This window comes from Zeus faber (genome assembly GCF_960531495.2).
Source record: "Zeus faber genome assembly, chromosome: 8".
Classification (NCBI taxonomy): domain Eukaryota; kingdom Metazoa; phylum Chordata; class Actinopteri; order Zeiformes; family Zeidae; genus Zeus; species Zeus faber.
In genome coordinates this window covers 27103225-27122003 of record NC_137195.1, presented here as the reverse complement: position 1 = coordinate 27122003, position 18779 = coordinate 27103225, and the positions used below count along the sequence as shown (strand labels likewise).

General features: G+C 42.6%; 1 protein-coding gene across 1 annotated transcript in view; it reads right to left on the bottom strand.

Moving 5' to 3' along the window:
• Positions 1-18779, bottom strand: part of triob (trio Rho guanine nucleotide exchange factor b) — a gene marked incomplete at its 5' end in the record, with an annotated part of 157661 nt that overhangs the window by 69839 nt on the left and 69043 nt on the right. Inside the window, 8 exon segments of the mRNA XM_080005935.1 lie at positions 1726-1900; positions 2471-2640; positions 4412-4603; positions 5318-5440; positions 6519-6749; positions 7205-7336; positions 9813-10004; positions 18192-18314. Coding sequence (XP_079862061.1) covers positions 1726-1900; positions 2471-2640; positions 4412-4603; positions 5318-5440; positions 6519-6749; positions 7205-7336; positions 9813-10004; positions 18192-18314 — 1338 coding nt within the window.

The window sequence follows — 18779 nt, the reverse complement described above, 5'->3', positions numbered from 1 at the left end:
GGAGTACAGGTCCTGGAGGAGTACAGGTCCTGGAGAGATGGCAAATTGCTGCCAATCACCTTCTCCGCAGAGCGAATGACACGCTGCAGTCTGCCCTTGTCCTTGGTGGTTGCGGCAGCGTACCAGATGGTGATAGAGGGGGTGAGAACGGACTCAATGATGGAAGGGTAGAAGTGCACCATCATCGCTTCAGGCAGGTTGAACTTCCTCAGCTGCCACAGGAAGTACGTCTTCTGCTGGGCTTTCTTGACGATGGGGCTGATGTTCAGCTCCCACTTGAGGTCCTGGGAGATGATGGTTCCCAGGAAGCGGCAGGACTCTACAGAATCGACTGGGGAGTCACACAAGGTGATGGGGACAACCATCTCCACTGTCTTCACAGCGTTGAGCTCCAGGTTGTTCTGGCTGCACCAAGTCAACAGCTCCCACCTGAAGGCGGATGAGCCTAATGGAGGTGGTGTCGTCTGCAAATTTCAGGAGCTTGACAGCCTGGTGGCTGGTGGTGCAGCTGTTGGTGTACAGGGAGAAGAGCAGAGGAGAAAGAACGCAGCCTTGAGGGGAACCGGTGCTGATGCTCCGGGAGTCAGAGACGTGTTTACCCAACTTCACGTGCTGCTTCCTGTCAGACAGGAAGTCTGTGATCCACCTGCAGGTGGAGTCAGGCACGCTCAGCTGGGAGAGCTTGTCCTGCAGAAGAGCCGGGATGATTGTGTTGAAGGCGGAGCTAAAATCCACAAACAGGATCCTGGCACAGGTTCTTGAGGAGTCCAGGTGCTGGTGGATGAAGTGGAGGGCCAAGTTTACTGCAGCGTCTACAGATCTAATGGCTCTGTAGAGGAACTGCAGGGGGTGCAGGAGAGGGTCTGGGATGGATTTGAGGTGGGAAAGCACATGGCGTTCAAAAGACTTCATCACCACAGAGGTCAGGGCGACGGGTCTGTAATCATTAAGTCCTGTGATCCTTGAATTCTTTGGGACTGAGATGATGGTGGAGGATTTAAAGCAGGCTGGTACATGGCATGTCTCCAGTGAGGTAGATCCGCGAGGTTCAAGGTCCCACGCCTCCCGACAACCGCCGTGCATTTCCCTGCCATGCCTTTGTTGCTTCTGCGCATGCAGGTCAGTTCAGGACCATGACCAGTTCACACTGGAATCTGATATTGGCCACGTTAAAAAATAATGTGAACCGCCAAACAAAAAAAAAAAATGGGACCTAAGCCATAAATCCAAATTGAGCACTATGGTTTGCAGTGTGAATGTAGCCTAAGCAGATTTTTGTATTTATTTTTTATATGTTGTAAGCACAGGAGCACTGCTGTATTTTTATACAAGCCGCCTTCAGTCTCAGTGCCGCAGTGGCTTTTGGCACATGTTATTTTTTCCCCAACGCTCGCCGCATGTGGGAGAGATTGATCTTCAGGGATTGGGGAGGAAAGACGGAGCAGAAATAATAATGTTTGTGAGTCTCCCTTTCTGTTGACACATCACCTTCTCTTTCCTCCTCTTTTGATTTGATGCAGGTTTTTTTGGGCTTTCACGTCTGCCTCCCATCTCATCTTCTTTGCGCAGCTCCCCCTCCTAAAGAGCTCCTACTCACAGCCTTTTCTCTCCCACCAGCAACTTTTCCAGGACTCTAACCGCCACACACACCTGCGTGTGCACACACGCACACACGCACGCACGCACGCACACACACACACACACACACTTATGCTGCCGACTCACATCGATGGCGTCTCTCTCGAAGATGCGGAGCTGCAGGAAGAGCTCCAGCTTGATCTTCCGCTCCTGGAAGAGCTCCTCCATCTGGCCCTGGGCCTCATCCAGCTGCTGCAGAACGCTCTCGATGTGCGCCATGGAGCTGTTGTGCGGCGTCTTGTTGCTCGAGATGGCCGAATCCCTGCACGGGGTGAATCGGAGATTGACACGGTTGACTGACCTGTCACATCACATCGGAAAAGTAGTATGTTTTTTCACGTTTGCATCTCTTTGGGTTTCAGGCCCATAAAACCACCACTACCTGAAATGGTTAACGCTACCATTTAATTATACGTATCTGTTTTGTCTATTTTGGAAAATATCGACTTTTAATGGTAGATGGTGGAATGCTGGAACTGGCCGTGCCAGGACAATTTTTTTTTACACAAGAGAGTAGGTGCGATTGGATACACTGCCAATTCGAATTCTTCAGCTACTATGAAAAGTCTGTCAGAAAAACCCTGAAATATTATTTAAGGGAATATAAGAAGACAGACAGACATTTCGGTGGAAGCATTCCCAAGAGTGCAGCAGCAGCTAAGGGATGCTGATGCATTTTAGATGATGTGTATGGGATCCAGCACAAGATGGTCAAATGTTTGCAAATGCAGGTCGCAGTGTGTGTTGTGTGTGTGCGTGTGTGTGTGTGTATGTGTGTGAGGTCTTATCGACTGGTTTTAGCCGCTGCGTACCGGCAGGCCACCCACCGTACCTGAGCTGCTGGATGAGATCCTCCCCCTCCTTGATGACATTAACCGTGGCCTGCAGGGTGGTCTGCTGCTGCTGGCCGAAGCGCTTGATCAGGTCCTGGACCGCCTCCACCGACTCGGCATACACATCGTCCAGCAGCTCCTTCTGGAGCTCCTCCAGCCACGTCCAAAGCTGGGGTCAGATCAACAACGATTGACGTCCGGGGGTTAGAGGGGAATCGGGAGAGAAGTATAAGAATAAATAAATAAGAATAAATTAATAATAGTGATGATGATGATGATGATGATGATGATGACGACGACTATGAACCAGACCGCCAGACGACCCTGTAATGACTGTTCACAAATGGTCATCACTGGGTCGTGGTGGCAGATTAGCCATCTGTGAGGATTGGCACGCGTCTTTAAAGCATGGCACACTAACCCGCTACTCAGGAGAGAGGGAACCTGGCGACACGGTGCTGTGTTTGTTTACCCCTCGGCCCTTCCAACAACAAAATATGTCTTCATTCCGTGTACTTTTTTTCTTGCACTGATATTTTGGGATTTTCTCGTGTTCATGTGGCTCCGACTTTTAACACGGGTGGCATATTTGGCGCTTGTATGTACCTATTCTCTCCCAACGTATTTGGAAAAGCATACAGTCACCTCGATGGCTACGTTATACAACTAGCGTACAATTATAAGAGAGTATGAAGTATGCCCAAAAGTCAATCTATCTTGCTATCTATCTCTGTGTATATAACAATATCTATGATTCTATTTCTATGTATCTATCTGTATATATATATATATATATATATATATATATCCATCTGTTTCTATATAACTACATATGTATCTATGTATGTAGCTGTCGCTCTATATCTATGTAAATATCTATCTCTATCACTGTGTATATATGTATGTATCTTTCTAGTACTTCTACTACTACATAAACACACACACACACACACACACACACACACACACACACACACACACACACACACACACACACACACACACACACACACACACACACACACACACACACACACACTGACCTCCGCTGGTGTGAACAGACAGATGGAGTGGGGGGGATGAGATTGGCCCATATGGACTGTAAAGACCAGCTTCATTAATAGCGGTGTGGCTCTCTGATTCATGTAAACAGGATGTAGTACTGCACGAGGTTAATAGTGACACAGAAAGGTGTTGAGCATGGGATGTCCACATTATCACTCAGAGCCGTCAGGCTACAGGATTATCTTTGACCGAGATCGCACCCCGTCATAGCGCTTCACCTCCCAGATATAACGGAACAAAAGGAAAGCGGCTTATATCCGGAGATGCCGAGGAAGGCGCTCGTTCCGGGCCGGATAAGCAAAATAACAGTATGAAATCCATGAGGACAAGTGTGAATGATAACACATGACAAAGCATCTCATCATTCCTTGACAAATTACTCCATGGCTCCTGACCTTATACAGCAGTAACACCCGTTTGTGTCAACATTTTGGGTGATTGGATAGACACATCGTCACTCAGTATCAGAATCAGAATCAGTTTTATTCGCCAGGTGCATTCACTTATACTGGGAATTTGTTCTGGTGAGGTTTGGTGCCTTTCTCTACAGACAATTAGCATTTTAAAAATGTTTAAAATAGAATAGAATAAAATAGAATAAAAAGTGAACAAAAAAGAACTTTACATTTTTTATTTAAAATAAATGTCAAATCTAACTAATAGTGGAAGGAACCTTCATCTGATATACTTCACACTTGGCCGTTGTATTGCTTGGGACTCAAGGACATGCAGTGTCGAATTTGGTTATAAGGGTTAGTCAATCTAAATCTAAATTTGGAGTGCTGCTGCTCTCCATATGTGGCGCGCGGAGGAATGTGTCAAGAAGAGAGGAAGAGGAGGTGGAGGTGAGAAGGGAAAAGAGATGAACGTCCTACCTCTTTGACATGTGTGTGGAAGGCGACAGACATGTCCAGCAGGACTTTGCGCTGCTCCACACGCCGCACGAAGTCCTGGATGCGGTCCTCCAGCTGGTGGGCGGCCTGGTAGATCTCCTCCGGGTCGCACTCCCCCGTCTGGGCCAGCTGCTCGGCCGCCTCCAGCAGCTTGTCAGCGTTGGTATAGGTGTTCTGACAATACAGCAACGTTAATCCTCTTGTTAATATGACAGCTTGTCGGTTCCAGTTGGACGTGCAACGCCTCACAAATTATTATTACAATTATTATTATGACTATGATTATTATTATTATTATTATTAGGAACTACTGTCAATAATGTCACATTAAATCGCAAATTTAAATGAAAAATACAGTATTTCCGTGTTTTAAATTACACATTATCAAAAAATCCAGGTAAAATACTGTAAGATGAAAGGTTAAACTCAAAACCTCTTATGAAGTCAACAACCCACTCTACACGGATTTGTTGTATGCATGTCATGGACTGATAGATTATTGATTTTTTATTGATATACTTTATTAAAATTAATAACAAATATCCATTGAAAATAAATAAATATATATATATATATATATAACAATAATATGTAATATAATATATAATATATAAAAATATATATTTGAAAACATATATGGAGCATACATGTATTTTATATATATATTTTGCTTAATTTACAATGTGCACAATACAAAGATTCTTATTTAGCCTCATTGTGTTCCTTATAGGTCTAAATGTGAATTGAAATGCCTAAAAGTAGTGGTTCCGACTGGAAAATAATAATCAAAGGAAGAAAATTGTCACGCTATTATTGTTATTGGAAGAATTTTGGGACCTAAAAACGGTGGAGGTATTCAGGTATTCTGGCTTATGGGTAACACCGTACCTGGGCCACTTCTTCAAAGTCTTCATGTCTCTTCTGCAAGGCCCGGGCTCTGTGCAGAGACTTCCCTACTCCAGTGTGCTTGCTGAGGAAGGCCTCACCGTGGTTCTCGATCCAGTCCAGGACCTGGAAGAGTTTTTATAAAATTACGTGAATTGCTTTTTGGAACAGTTTTCACGCATGTTCCCTTATCTCTCTGTTAACCGTCCACGTCAGCCTCCAGAGTGATCAGATGAACAAGGTTTGACAGTACAGACAATTATATTGTTGCCTTTCTCTACATTTAGAGACATCAATTCAGTGCTTTAGCACGGTGGTTCTCAATGCGGGGTTTGGGGACCCTCCAGGGGTCCTCCAAGAGGTTACAGTGGGTCCCCAGTAAAATGCTTAAGAGTTAAAACATCACCATTATTTCATTTAAGAGACTTTAGCAGCATTAGGGTTGAAGAACAAATAAGAGATGGACTAAATCATATCTAACAATAAAGGTTCTCAGTTTGGGGTCCTACAAACAATATACGACTGTATATCGCATCACCATGGTAACCACTGAAGACGAGGGGGAAAAGCAAATGAGAGAGAGAGATGGGGGGGGGTAGAGTTGAGGGCGGAGTTCCGGAGAGAGCAAGACAACGCAACGGAGTGAGAGACAGGAGAGAAGGGTGCGGTGTCGCGGGGCCCGAGGTGGTGGTAGGGAGGAGCGGGGGTGTTGGTGGAGGGGCGCTTCTAATCTCAGGGCTTTCCCGTTCTAAAACTTGTAGGAGATGATAACTCTTATCCTCTGAAAAACACAGGTGTAGCTGGAGGGGGGTGGGGTGGGGTGGTGGGCTTTGAGAAAGTCAGAGCTAAAACCCTCCACTACTATACGCAGCAAGGGAGGTTCCTGCTAAGTAACAATGCAGAAAAAATATATCAATTTTTAAATTTTTTATTACTTCGCAGTATATCATGCCAAATTCAGGTGTAATCACTGAGGTATGGAAATAGATGTAAGGAAATAAAATAAAATATTATTTTTACCTAATGACGAATGTATGTGGATGGATTATGAGGGATTTTTGGAAGGATGGATGGATGGATGGATAGATGTACTGTATGTATGTATGTATTTATGTATGGACAGATGGATGGATGGGTGGATGTACTGTATGGATGGATGTATATAAGGAAGGATAGATGGATGGAGTGTCTTTGTTCCCCCCACCTGCTGGACATCCTGCTGGAAGACGCAGAGCTGTAGCCGCTGGTGCAACCGCACCTTACGGTGCTGCCAGATGTTCTCCAGCTGCCTCTGGTGGTGCAGCACCTCGTGGATGATGTCGAGCACGTGATGCACCGCCTTGGAGTAGTTGGCCGAGGCCGTCAGCGAGTCGGCGCTGCCCGGGGTCAGAGGTCGCTGCAGCTTGTCCAACAGCGACTTGCCATCCTGGCTCACCTGCGTAGAGTGGAGCAGTAGATCAGTAGATCAGATGGATGGATCGAAGGCTGATGGATGGTTTGTTTTGATCTAGGGCTCGTTTCTCAACATCATAACTAAAAACTAGAAACGATAAGCTATGTTTTAAACCAACTCACAAATAAAATAACTCCTATTGTTAATCTTTTACTGAATAATGTATTGTCATAATCACAATATCTTTTATTCATAATACCACACAACTGGAAGATAACAATATAGATCTATTTATTTATTTATTTTTAAATCAGCCCGATTTGGACGTAGATTTCTTTCTCCTCGTTATTTTGCGAGTAATCTATTTTCTGACCTGGCTATCAAATCTGTAGCAAGGTAAATGTGAAAATGATCTGAACCTACTCAGTGTGTATATTATTTGTGTGTGTGTGTGTGTGTGTGATTTGTATCTACACATCCATACGTTGTGTACCGACCTCTGAGTATGCAGTGGTAACATGCTCGTACAGCCCCTGGTGGTGGTGGATGGTGTCCTCCAGGTCCTGGAGCTCGGAGGGCAGCTCCCCCTCGCCGCAAGCCTTACACCACGGCTCCACGTTGCTCATGTACTGCGAGCCCACACACACACACACACACACACACACGCACACACACACACACACACACACAAGATATTAAAACAAAGGCGTGGTGACACTGAGGCACCATTGCTGCCGCCTATACTGACACCATATTTGTTTCTGCGGGCTACATAGGTCTACTGTCACAGCGAAGAAGCACCATCGTAATGCATTGTGGGATACGCTTACCAGTGTACTGCAGTGTTTGCCTACTACTATATTTCACCGGACGAAGTCTGTCATTTCAGCACACTAGCACACTAATTCAGACGTACTCAAAATGTTCACATACATAGTACCAAATCCATGATGATAATACTACACAAATTGAAATAAAATAAAAAAAAAAAAATAATAATAATGAGTGAGACCACCAAGTGAGACCACCAAGAAGAAAGTAAAGCGGAACAAGAAAATGAATGGTGCGAGAAAAGAGCGAGAGAGGGCAGAAAGTAGAGCAGGGCAGAGTGCTTTGGGAGAATAATGATAAAAAACAACAACACATTACGCTACAAAGGGAGAGTGGGAGGAGGGAAAGGGCGGAAAGCAGGAGCGAAAGATAAAAGCAAACAAAAAACAATCGAATTATCTGCTGGAGCTGTGTCTGTGTGTGTGTGTGTGTGTGTGTGTGTGTGTGCGCGTGTGCGCGCACACAAGTTCACGCCTTGGGGTGAACTTGGACAGAACAGCACATAGGTCTCAGAGTATCGCCACTAACAAAACACACAAAGAAAAAAAAAAGGCAAAACAAAGACACTAGTTCAACCCAAACACAGCGCAACGTAAAACCCTGAAAAAAAAAACCTGAAGGGAAATCAGTCTCGTCTGCAGATATGGATCACACAAAAATGACAATAGACAGATGGCTGAAATCTCTGGCAATGTGCGCCTGCCCCATGTGTGCAAGTGTGTGTGTGTATGTGTGTGTGCGGTGTGCATGTGTGTGGGTGCACAGCACACAAAATCTGCAACGGCTTTGAGGCAGAAGTCGTCAAACGCAAAAAAAAAATAAAAAAAAGTATTCCCCGAGAGAAAATTCATAATAAGCATTTCCATGGATACTGAAATGAAGATGAAAATGCTATCTCTAGTTAAAAAGGTTTGGGACTCATTTGAGCTCTTTATAGTTTTTTTTTTACTGATTAGGGGTTACAAACTACAAGACAAACCAAAAAAAGACAGTTTTTCAGTTCACCTAAAACAAAAAAGCCATATATCATAGTATATACTGTAGAATAGAATAGAATAGAATGACAGAAGAGGCAATTTGCCGTTGGCTTCACAGGTTGGGTAAAAAGTGACCCAAAAATGTAACATATAGTAAAATGATTTGTTGTTCTTACACTGTTAGAAAGAACATGTTAGTGTTCACGTCTTTTGGTGGCCAGTTGGAAAAAACCCTTTAGCTCCTGATAAGTGCAAGTATATACAAACAATGGTATTTCAGTAGGTATTGATCATTGACATATTCTATTAGCCATGCAAAAATAAACAGTTGAAGAAAAATAAAATATCAAATAATAAATATGTCAATGGGTACGCCCCAAGGAGTTTGTCTTAGAATCTGGCTTTGAGTGTACACGTTTGCTTATGTTCACTGGGTGTATTGATTACTTCATCCTCAGCTGGCAGCAGTGTATGAAATGTGTGTGTGTGTGTGTGTGTGTGTGTGTGTGTGTGTGTGTGTGTGTTTGTGTGTGTGTGTGTGTATGTGTGTGTGTGTGCATTTATGATAGAATGCGATCCATGTCTATCCATGTCTTTCATTCCTCCTGTGTAGTTTTCCAGGAAAATAATAAATCCAATGTCTAAATTTGTCTGTTTGAGTTATGGAAAAACATGCTTACTTCATTCTTTATGTTGAAGATGTACAGTATGTGGCCAATTCTTTACTGTTTACTGATCATTTTTAGTTTTTTTTTTTTTTGTCTATCACTAGGTTTATTGCATATATGTATATTGTACATAACTATTTTTCTATTTTGTACTTAATTTGTAAGTTTATCGTATATTTTTTTAGGTTTATTTAAGATAAGATAAGAGAAGATAAGATAAGACAAGACAAGATAAATGTAAATTTCCCCGTTGTGGGACTAATAAAGGTTTATCTTATCTTATCCTTATTTATTTCTTATGATGGTTGTATATTGCAACATTTTTATTGTTAGGTTTATTTTGTGGTTTATTGTTTGTATTGTTATTGTATTTGTAAGTTTATTGTCAAATTTTACTTATTTATTGTTTAGATTCATTGTTCCGGTTTGTTGTTACAACTAGTACTTTTGAGTTTATTTTTATGGTTTATCATCAATGGTATATTGCCAAAATGTAATTCTTCATTGTTGGGCTTACTCTTCTGGTTTATTGTTAATTTTTGTATGAATGTATGAATGTATGTATGTATGTACATACAGCGTCTATCTTACCTATCCATCCATCTATCTAACTTAAAATGTATCAACACCTGGTCGGTCTTCTGGTGGAAGCTGGCCGACATCTCCAGCAGCGTGCTACGCTCATCCAGCGCGGCGGCGAAGGCCTTCCACTCCTGCTCCAGTTGGCCTGAGATCTGCTGGATCTGCTGCGAGGCGTAGTGGCCCGACTCCAGCAGCCGGTTCCCCACCGACATGATGCGGTTGATGTTCACGTACACATTCTGGCGGAGAGGAAGGCGACGGGGAGAGAGGCAGTGAGAAATATAAGCACTTGATTCTATGGTCAACAGACATTTCCATGAATAAATCCCAGTAAGTTACGAGCAGGTGAATACTACTAAGATACAGTTCTGTCTGACAGTGGTAGCTGTAAGATGATGATGATGCCAAAAGTAGTGTTGTATTATTTTTGCATGTCAATTATTACTAGAGACCCCATCTACAATCAACTACCTGTGAGTCTGAAATGATACTCTTCATTAATGATATTATTATATAGAGTGGTCACAATTATAATATCATCGTCATCTCAATTATTATAGCTTTTATATATTATATATAAACAGTATATGCATATATATATACTATATACTACTATATATATACATTTATAAATTTTATAAACTATTATAGGCTTACTGTATATATAATAAAATAAAATAAAAATTAACCGGTATCTCTCAATTACAAGTGTAATAACTGCTCATGTATGGTCTTAAGGAGACACAGAAATATATGGGGTAAATCTGTAAACTGTAACCTGTAGTGTACACAAAATAATCAAAGCCATTACAAGTTGGAGATGAACTGAATGACTCTCACATTTACATAATACAGAGAGAGAGAGAGAGAGAGAGAGAGAGAGAGAGAGAGAATGAGGCATTACGGTATTCCATCCATTGTCTTTAAAAACAGGAATGTGCTGTCAAAAAAATAAAAAATAAAAAATGAAAATAAAAAAGAGAATTACATGTCACAAATGCGGTGAAGTTATACCGGAGAATGAAACAACCCGTCGGAATAATGAAAACAAAACCTTTTCGTTCTCCGCCTTTTTTCCCCGTCTTCCCTTCATACGCCAGCCCCAAGCTGTTTTGTGTAGATAGCCACGGATCAGCACACACTAATTAAGAGCGTGTGTTAACAGCCTGTTATTATTCTACCCAATTACTGCTCCTGGCAGCTATTATGGCTTGTTTCGATCACAATGGGAGGCAAAGGTGAAGCTTGTGGCAGTTAAAAGGCATCACAGAGAGGTGGGTTCTACTCTTGCGCGTGTTGAGTGCAACGCCGTTTATGTACGCCACCAGTTCTGGGTTTGTATTTTTTTTTTTGGGGGGCTGTTACAGCACCTTTTGCTTTCCACTCCTTTGGTCATCAATTAAAACCTTGAGATATTGTGTTAAAACAACTGACAATATACAAACAACCAGGTTCATCACTAGGCACATCAGTATATGTGACATTTATGTTATCTACTTGATAAGTCTCATGGGTTATATTATGTTAAATACTATATAACATAATATAACCAATACAACAAGGATATATATAATATATAATATAAGAACGAAAAAGTCATCCACGCCCTAATCTTCTCACGACTAGACCACTGTAACTCCCTCCTTTCTGGCTTCAACCAAAAGTCATGCATTCTCAACTAGACGGAGGTGGGAGAGCTCCCACCTCCGTCTAGTTGAGAATGCAGCAGCTAGTCTTCTTACCGGCCGAAAGACCACATCACATCCCCTCAATCCTGGCTTCTCTCCATTGGTTTCCTGTTCGGTTCAGAATGGATTTTAAGATTTTACTGATCGCTTTTCTGGGTCTGACTCGAAGTGCGCAGCCTCAGATCCTCAGGCGGGGCCCTCCTGGCGGTTCCAAAGTCTAGACTTAAAACTAAAGGTGACGGTGATTCGGATGGCAGAGTCAGTGACTTCTTTTAAGACTTCTCAAAACCTATTTTAATAGATCCGCTTTTATGTGACGACGTTGCCCCCTTTCTTTATCTATTTTATTTTTTACTTGTTTATTTATTTTTATTTTTTCCTTTTTATTTCTGTTTGTTATTATCATATTGTATCTATTTATTTAGTTTTTGTCTCTTCATCTGCTTTCTACAATTCAATGAATTACTTTAAGTTGTGTTTATTAATGTTACTTTGCCTTTGAAATTCATGATCTGAACACTCTGCTTTTATTTCATCTGTCAAAGAACTTGGTAAACTGTGTTTTACGATGCTATATAAATAAAGCTATTATTATTATTATTATTATTATTATTATTATTATTATTATTATTCACAGCTTTATTAAAAATGACAGCTACATGAAAATAAATGATTTAGCAGTGAAAACAATTGCCTGGGGTAACTGTAAGGACCCATTTTGACAGAGACTGCAAAAAAGAAAGGACTTGAAATATTAAATGACTTGTTATTGTATCAAGGCGGAATTTGCACTATTTGGTACGATGGTTTAATGTAGTTGATTATGCCTGATACTGGAAACCAACCCGAAAATATGGTTCATTTATTCCTATTGGCAAATTAATCACTTTGAACAAGCTTTATTATAATAGTTATGATCAGTACCTTATTAGATATACAAATGTACTGAACACTGCATTGTTGATGTGAGGTTTGGCACTACCACAGATGATGTTATACCAAGAATAATACATTTAGTTTCATGAATGACAGCCAATGAGTCCACGTCTATTTACTGGGGGTGAGTTCTACTGTAGCTATTTGAGAATATTGCTGACGGTGACACGCACACGCACGCACGCACGCACGCACGCACGCACGCACGCACGCACGCACGCACGCACGCACGCACGCACACACGCACACACACACACACACACACACACACACACACACGCATAGGAAGTGCTGAGGCAGGCACAGGGGATGACCTCTTACCTACCACTAATAAACGTAAAACCCTCCATTTTCATCTGTGGGACATTACGAGTTGAGATAAGTAACAGGCCAGGCTGGGCTGGTGAGGACTGATTAGAGAGAGGGAGAGGGGGTGGAGGTAAGCCTAATTTAAAACCAGTGGGCAAATGTTGGAAATAGTAGGGGGTGAGATAAAACACAGAGTTCAGAGAACGAAAAAAGGATGGCGAGAGAGAGAGAGAGAGAGAGAGAGAGAGAGAGAGAGAGAGAGAGGAATAGAGGGAAGATAAAGGATCTAGCAAAGGCAAGCTAGAAAGAAGACATGGGAGTGGGAGTGGAGAGTGAGAGAAAGGGGTCTCAAGGGGGAATCAGCGGTTTAGAGTTTGGCAAATATGCCTTTAAACCTATTTGAACGATTGGAACGAGCGACAGACGATTTGCCGATCAGAGTTGCGGTTATTGCCGGTTTTTGACCGGGGAAATCGCGTTGAAGTCCGACATATTTCAATCTCTCCGGTCATAAAAATAATTCCTTCCAAGCACAATTTCAATTAGTGCTGGGCGGATCATTTCGATAAAAAAGTCTGCAGATCTGTTCATTTCCGCGGTCGGCAAGTTGCAACGGGGAGTCGATCAGTCTGGACGACCTAAAGCTGATCTGAAAGCTTCACCTCTGACCAATCGCGTTTGCTGATATAGAACTAAGCCCCGCCCCCTCCTTCGTGGACAGGTTGCGCTTGTCAACACAGTACACACACGGAGCGGGGACAGAGCCGCAGCGTCTAGAACTCTGAGGAGAAACCGGAAGATGATGTGTCGTTGGGACACATACATCCATAGTTTGGTGGCTTTTTTGATATTTTACTTCCGATCCAAAGCAGATGGTAAATATTCATTGTGTAAAATATGTCGACGGGATGTCCCGACGAAGACAGACAACATTACAAACGTTATAATTTATTTAGACCTACTTGCAATATTTATTTTGTTTTTGATTTGATCGAAAATGTTATTTTAGTGAAATGTAAATCAAACGGAAATTATCTGATTTCAAGTAGTAATATTCGTAATTTTTATTTCTTTATTTTTAAAATGGTGTCAACTTACAGGACTAATTTGATATTTAATATTCAATAAAAAATATTATACATCTACATGCCTTGATGATGTCATCCTCTATATAGCCTGCTTATCAATTGTTTTTAAGCTCAGTTTTAAACACATAATATATGACTGGAATCTCTCCTGTTTGTCCGGGAAATTTAAATCTTCCAGGAAACTTCGACCGGCACCAATTCTTTCCAACAGAAACTCTGGTCCAGCTAATGGATGAACTTATTAAAAGCCACATTTACAAATGTATGTGCCCACAGTGTGTCACTGTATCTGTTAGGGAGCAAAAACTAAAATACCTGAATGGGCTTTCCAAAACCCATTTACCCAAAAATCGTCCGACAGTACCAATCTCCGCTGATTTGGTAAACATACGCCTCACCTCCATTCATTTCTCTCTCGGATGTTATCAAATCCTCACTCTAGGACCTCAGGTTCTATCGCCCTCCGATGATTTTGTATTCTGCATTTTTCAGATTCAGGTCAGAATGGCAAAATCTACTCCACTCGCCTTAACGCTACAGCTATTTCACAAGCATCGGATAAAAAAATAATTTGAAAAAGGAGGAGTCAGGCTCATGACATTTTAGTTGACCATTAATTGTCATACAAATGTGTTTTTGTTAATTTCATGCCACTTTCATATTATAAGCTTATAACAGTGCAATAATACATATTCACACATGTACTGACATTGAACATTGGAACATAAAAATTGAATGGACAGTTTATTTGAACAAAGCCAATTGTCAGAAAGGCACCTACTGCACATTCTAAAAATTGCAAAATTTCTAACATTGGCTTAAAATTCCCCTGAAATTTAGATGGAAACACGATGGTAGAATATGATGATTTGCAAAATGCCAAAATAATTGCATTCAGGCAATTGTGTAATAATTGTGACAGCTCTAGACTTAATTGATTGCATTTTGTGCATGTCAAAATCAATTGTAATACAGCACAAGGCAGGTAGCTCCAGCCAAACTGGAGTAGTGCTGTGGTGGTTGCTATGCCAACCACTGCTCTAACTATAAACCCTCTGACAAAAACCCTCCAATGTCACATAAGATCCCTACGGCGTACAACCCATTTAGCTCGTGAGAGGGAGACCTATTTAGGAAGCAGACGTCTCCACTCCCTCACTAAAACCATCATAAATAAAAGGCGTTCGATTGATGGTGCAAAAACCCACCGTGCGGTAACATCAAACGCTAAAAAAAAAGGTCCCCGAAAATCCCAACACAGAGCAAATGGAAAATACACTGTCGCTCTACATTCACAACGCGCTCATCTCGGGAGTGAAAAGTGCTGTTATGTGCGGGTAATTGTTTGTTTGGGAACAGGAGCCTGCCATAACCGTGCTCTTCCCTCATTTCTTCCCTTGTTACACAGGATGAGAAGCCGCCACGGAAAGAAGCATAAAGTAAAGTCACGGCGTGTCACAGACAGGGTTTTTGGCATCGACAGATCTCCAACATAATTATTTTCACTTTATCTCCGCTAAATGTCTGATGCATTCCTTGAAACATCGAATAATTAGGTAGAAATATCACCCTGAACTTCATCAAATTTACCGTCCCAATTTTGAAATGGACTGTTATGTGGACAGTTCACGTGGTGTGCCGGTTAACTGACATACAGTCAACATCAACATGCATGACCGTTGAAACAGTACTTTCTGATTCATATACGAGCTAAACTCACCTTGCCTTGCCTCACCTTGCCTAAACTGACTAGCCACACCGATAGGACAGTGGTTCTCAACATGGAGTCCGGGGATCCCACCGGGGGGTCCCTCAAGAGGTTCTAGGGGGTCCCCATCAAAATGACTAATCGTAAAACTTCATCTTTTGATCAACTTCTTCTTCATTATTTCATTTCAGAGATGTTGGCACCATGAGAGAATAAACAATAATGAATGTTTTGAGCAGAGTTTCACAGTTTTTTTCCTAATCCTGCTATAGAGAGATATGGAATTTGGGGTCTAAGTTCTATCTAACAAAACAAATCTTTATCAAATGGGGTCCGTGGCCTTATATCTATGAAATTGAGGGCACTGGATATGAAAATCACTGCTTTAGGAGATATAAATAAATAAAGAAAAATTACGCAGTACTTATGTGTCTCCCCTCAGGTGCATTGCATCGACATCACTCAATCTACTACATTATGCATTCTGCATCAAGCAACATAGTCACAAACCATTAGCATCTGCATGCCTTCAGTTTCAGTTTAAACTGAAGCAGAGGATCCCAGTTAGACAAACTCAGACCAGCTGTTGAAGGATGCGGGACAACAAACGCTCCATTTATGTCGGCGACAGAAACTGAAACTGGTATTGATGATTTGGCAAGACAGTGCGGCCTTGTCTGCCGTGCTCGCGCGGTCGCATACACGCACGCTCGCAGGTCCCGGCCCAATCCATTGTCCACCGTGCAAACGGAGCGTGACCATCAAGGGAAAACACTGTGATGAGCCTGACACCGTGTATTTCCAACCAGTCATGCAAGCAACAGGAAGAGGAAACAAGCACATCCTGTCAAATAATGGGCAGTGGTCGCCACTATGCGCCCGACTGTGCATTTGTGTGTGTGTGCGTGTGTGTGTGTGTGCACGTGTGTGTGCGTGTGTGTTAACACTGCAGTCGGCTCGGAGCTCTCTCATACTGTTGTTCTAGGGGTTAGCGTGGCGCTCTCAGGAACTTGGTGTTGACCCAATTCACTCGGGGTCGGGACACAACATGGACACACAAGTGATGCGGTTAGAGGAAGAGATACTACGGGTGCCCTCTCCATCGCCTGCAACAAGGGTTATGAATGGCGTAATGCATTTTTTACTTTGGGAAACATCAACAAGTTAATGCCAAGCTGAGGAGTCAGTGGGAGTTCCTCGTCCTTATAGGGGGATACCGCCTATTTTCAGCATCAAAATGGCCAAAACTAAACCCCTCCAGAGTTATGTGGTCCATGGAAGCAATTCCTTCTCTGTATCTGAGAAAAGGTCAGTCGGGCAATTTGAGAGACCGGGCTGTGACGTAGCAGCGACGTGCTCTCTGGACACGCCTCCAGAGCTGCACAGAGATGAATGGACCATCTCCATTCCATTTGGAACGGCGCAAGTTGCACATGAAATGCACACTTGTTTGAGAATTTCCAGGCAAACGATCTATATCAGACACTCGTGCTCGGGTCTTTCACAAAAGAAAATATAACTGTATAACACTTGTGTCACTGATATCACAGAAGGGGAAGCCTCAACTTGGCTGTGATGTATATGTCCTTATTTGGAGTTGCACCCCTTCCCTGCCCAGCCATATATTTAAGGATAGTCATAGTCTGTATACCCCCTCCTCCAAATATCTTATGTAGTAATATTTCTAAAGCAGAGAGATACTTTTGGTCGTCTGGCCCACACCTGCACGGACTGGGTTTCATTTCTTTCCCAGATGGCTCAAACACGCACGAGGCAGCAAAACAGCTGTTCACAAAAACAAGACCTGGACAAGAAAGAAAGAACAAAGGAGAGAGACGGAAAGATACACACACACACACACACACACACACACACACACACACACACACACACACACACACAAACGAATCGCAACAGCAGAAGCTCATCAGCGATACCATCTCTGCATGTACTGGCTGATATTTCGAAAGCTTGTTTTTGAAAACCGGGTATATGTGTTAAGACAGGACGGGGCACTGCAATATCAAGAGAGAAGAGGAAGAGAAGACTTGAAGGAGGGGAGCAGAGGGTCAGAGCTCTGCTTGTTTTAACCGCTGTGAGTCAGACAAGAGTCAATGCAGTGTGTTGTTCTCGACTGACGCTGCCTTGTCTATATCGATGTGAGTTGGTAACTTACAAACTGAAATCAGCTTCATAGTTGAAGTGTACCTGTGTAGGAAAATTGGAAAACGTTGGAAAGATCCACTAAACGCAAGATCCTTTTGTATGGGATGGTTGTCTCAGGACAGAACAGAAGACAGAACACCCTTCTATAACCTGCGAGCCATGAGATTCATGGCTGTACGATGGAGCACGGAGTACGTCATATCATTGACATTTTTTGCCGCGCCACCTTGCCCCGACTAGAGGTGGAGAGTTTTTTTGTCAAATGTCTTTGGCAAGGTTGAGCGCCGAGACCGCCAGTGATGAGATCTGATGCAACAGCCAGCGGTGGGGGCAGCATCGGGGCTGCGGGCAGGGTTGGCTAACAACACAAGCTACAGTTGGATTATGGGAGGGCACAGAGAGGAATATATGTCGTTTACGGAAGCCACGCTTCCACGAGGTACTGCGGGACGGAGGTGGAGTGGGAAAAAAACAATATGACAGGGAAGCCAGACAGAGAGAGAGAGAGAAAAACAGAGAATCGAGTCCTACCATGCAGTTCATGGCGAAGTGGTTGTGCTGTGTCTGCAGCTCCACGGCGTGCTGGTTGTTGGCCCCAATCTCTGTGTAGCTGGTCAGGAATAGCCCCTTGTTGTGCATGATCCAGTCGAACATCTGCGCACAGCCCAGACACGCACGCACGCACGCACGCACGCACGCACACACACACACACACACACACACACACACACACACACACACACACACAGACACACACACACACGCACACACAAACTTAGGCACAAGCAAAGGACAGTAGATCACTCTCCTTTGTAAACCCTTAATTACCCAGAATATAGTGAGAATATTTCTCTCTTTCTCTCTCTCTCTCATAATGGGTAAATAACAAAGGGGAATAAAGAAATTATAAATATTTTTCCTATTTTACATGTCTCTTCAGATCTTGTTTATTTGAATGCTAGTTGATTCGGACACAAAATAATAAAAGGGCGTCATGTCATTGACACGCATGCATCAGACGCAGCGAGAACTCCCGTCTATAAGTTGTGTTTTGCCAATTCTTTGGAAGCTTTGGAAAATACAGTTCCCGGTGCAGGTTAAGTTCAACCCACTTTGTTT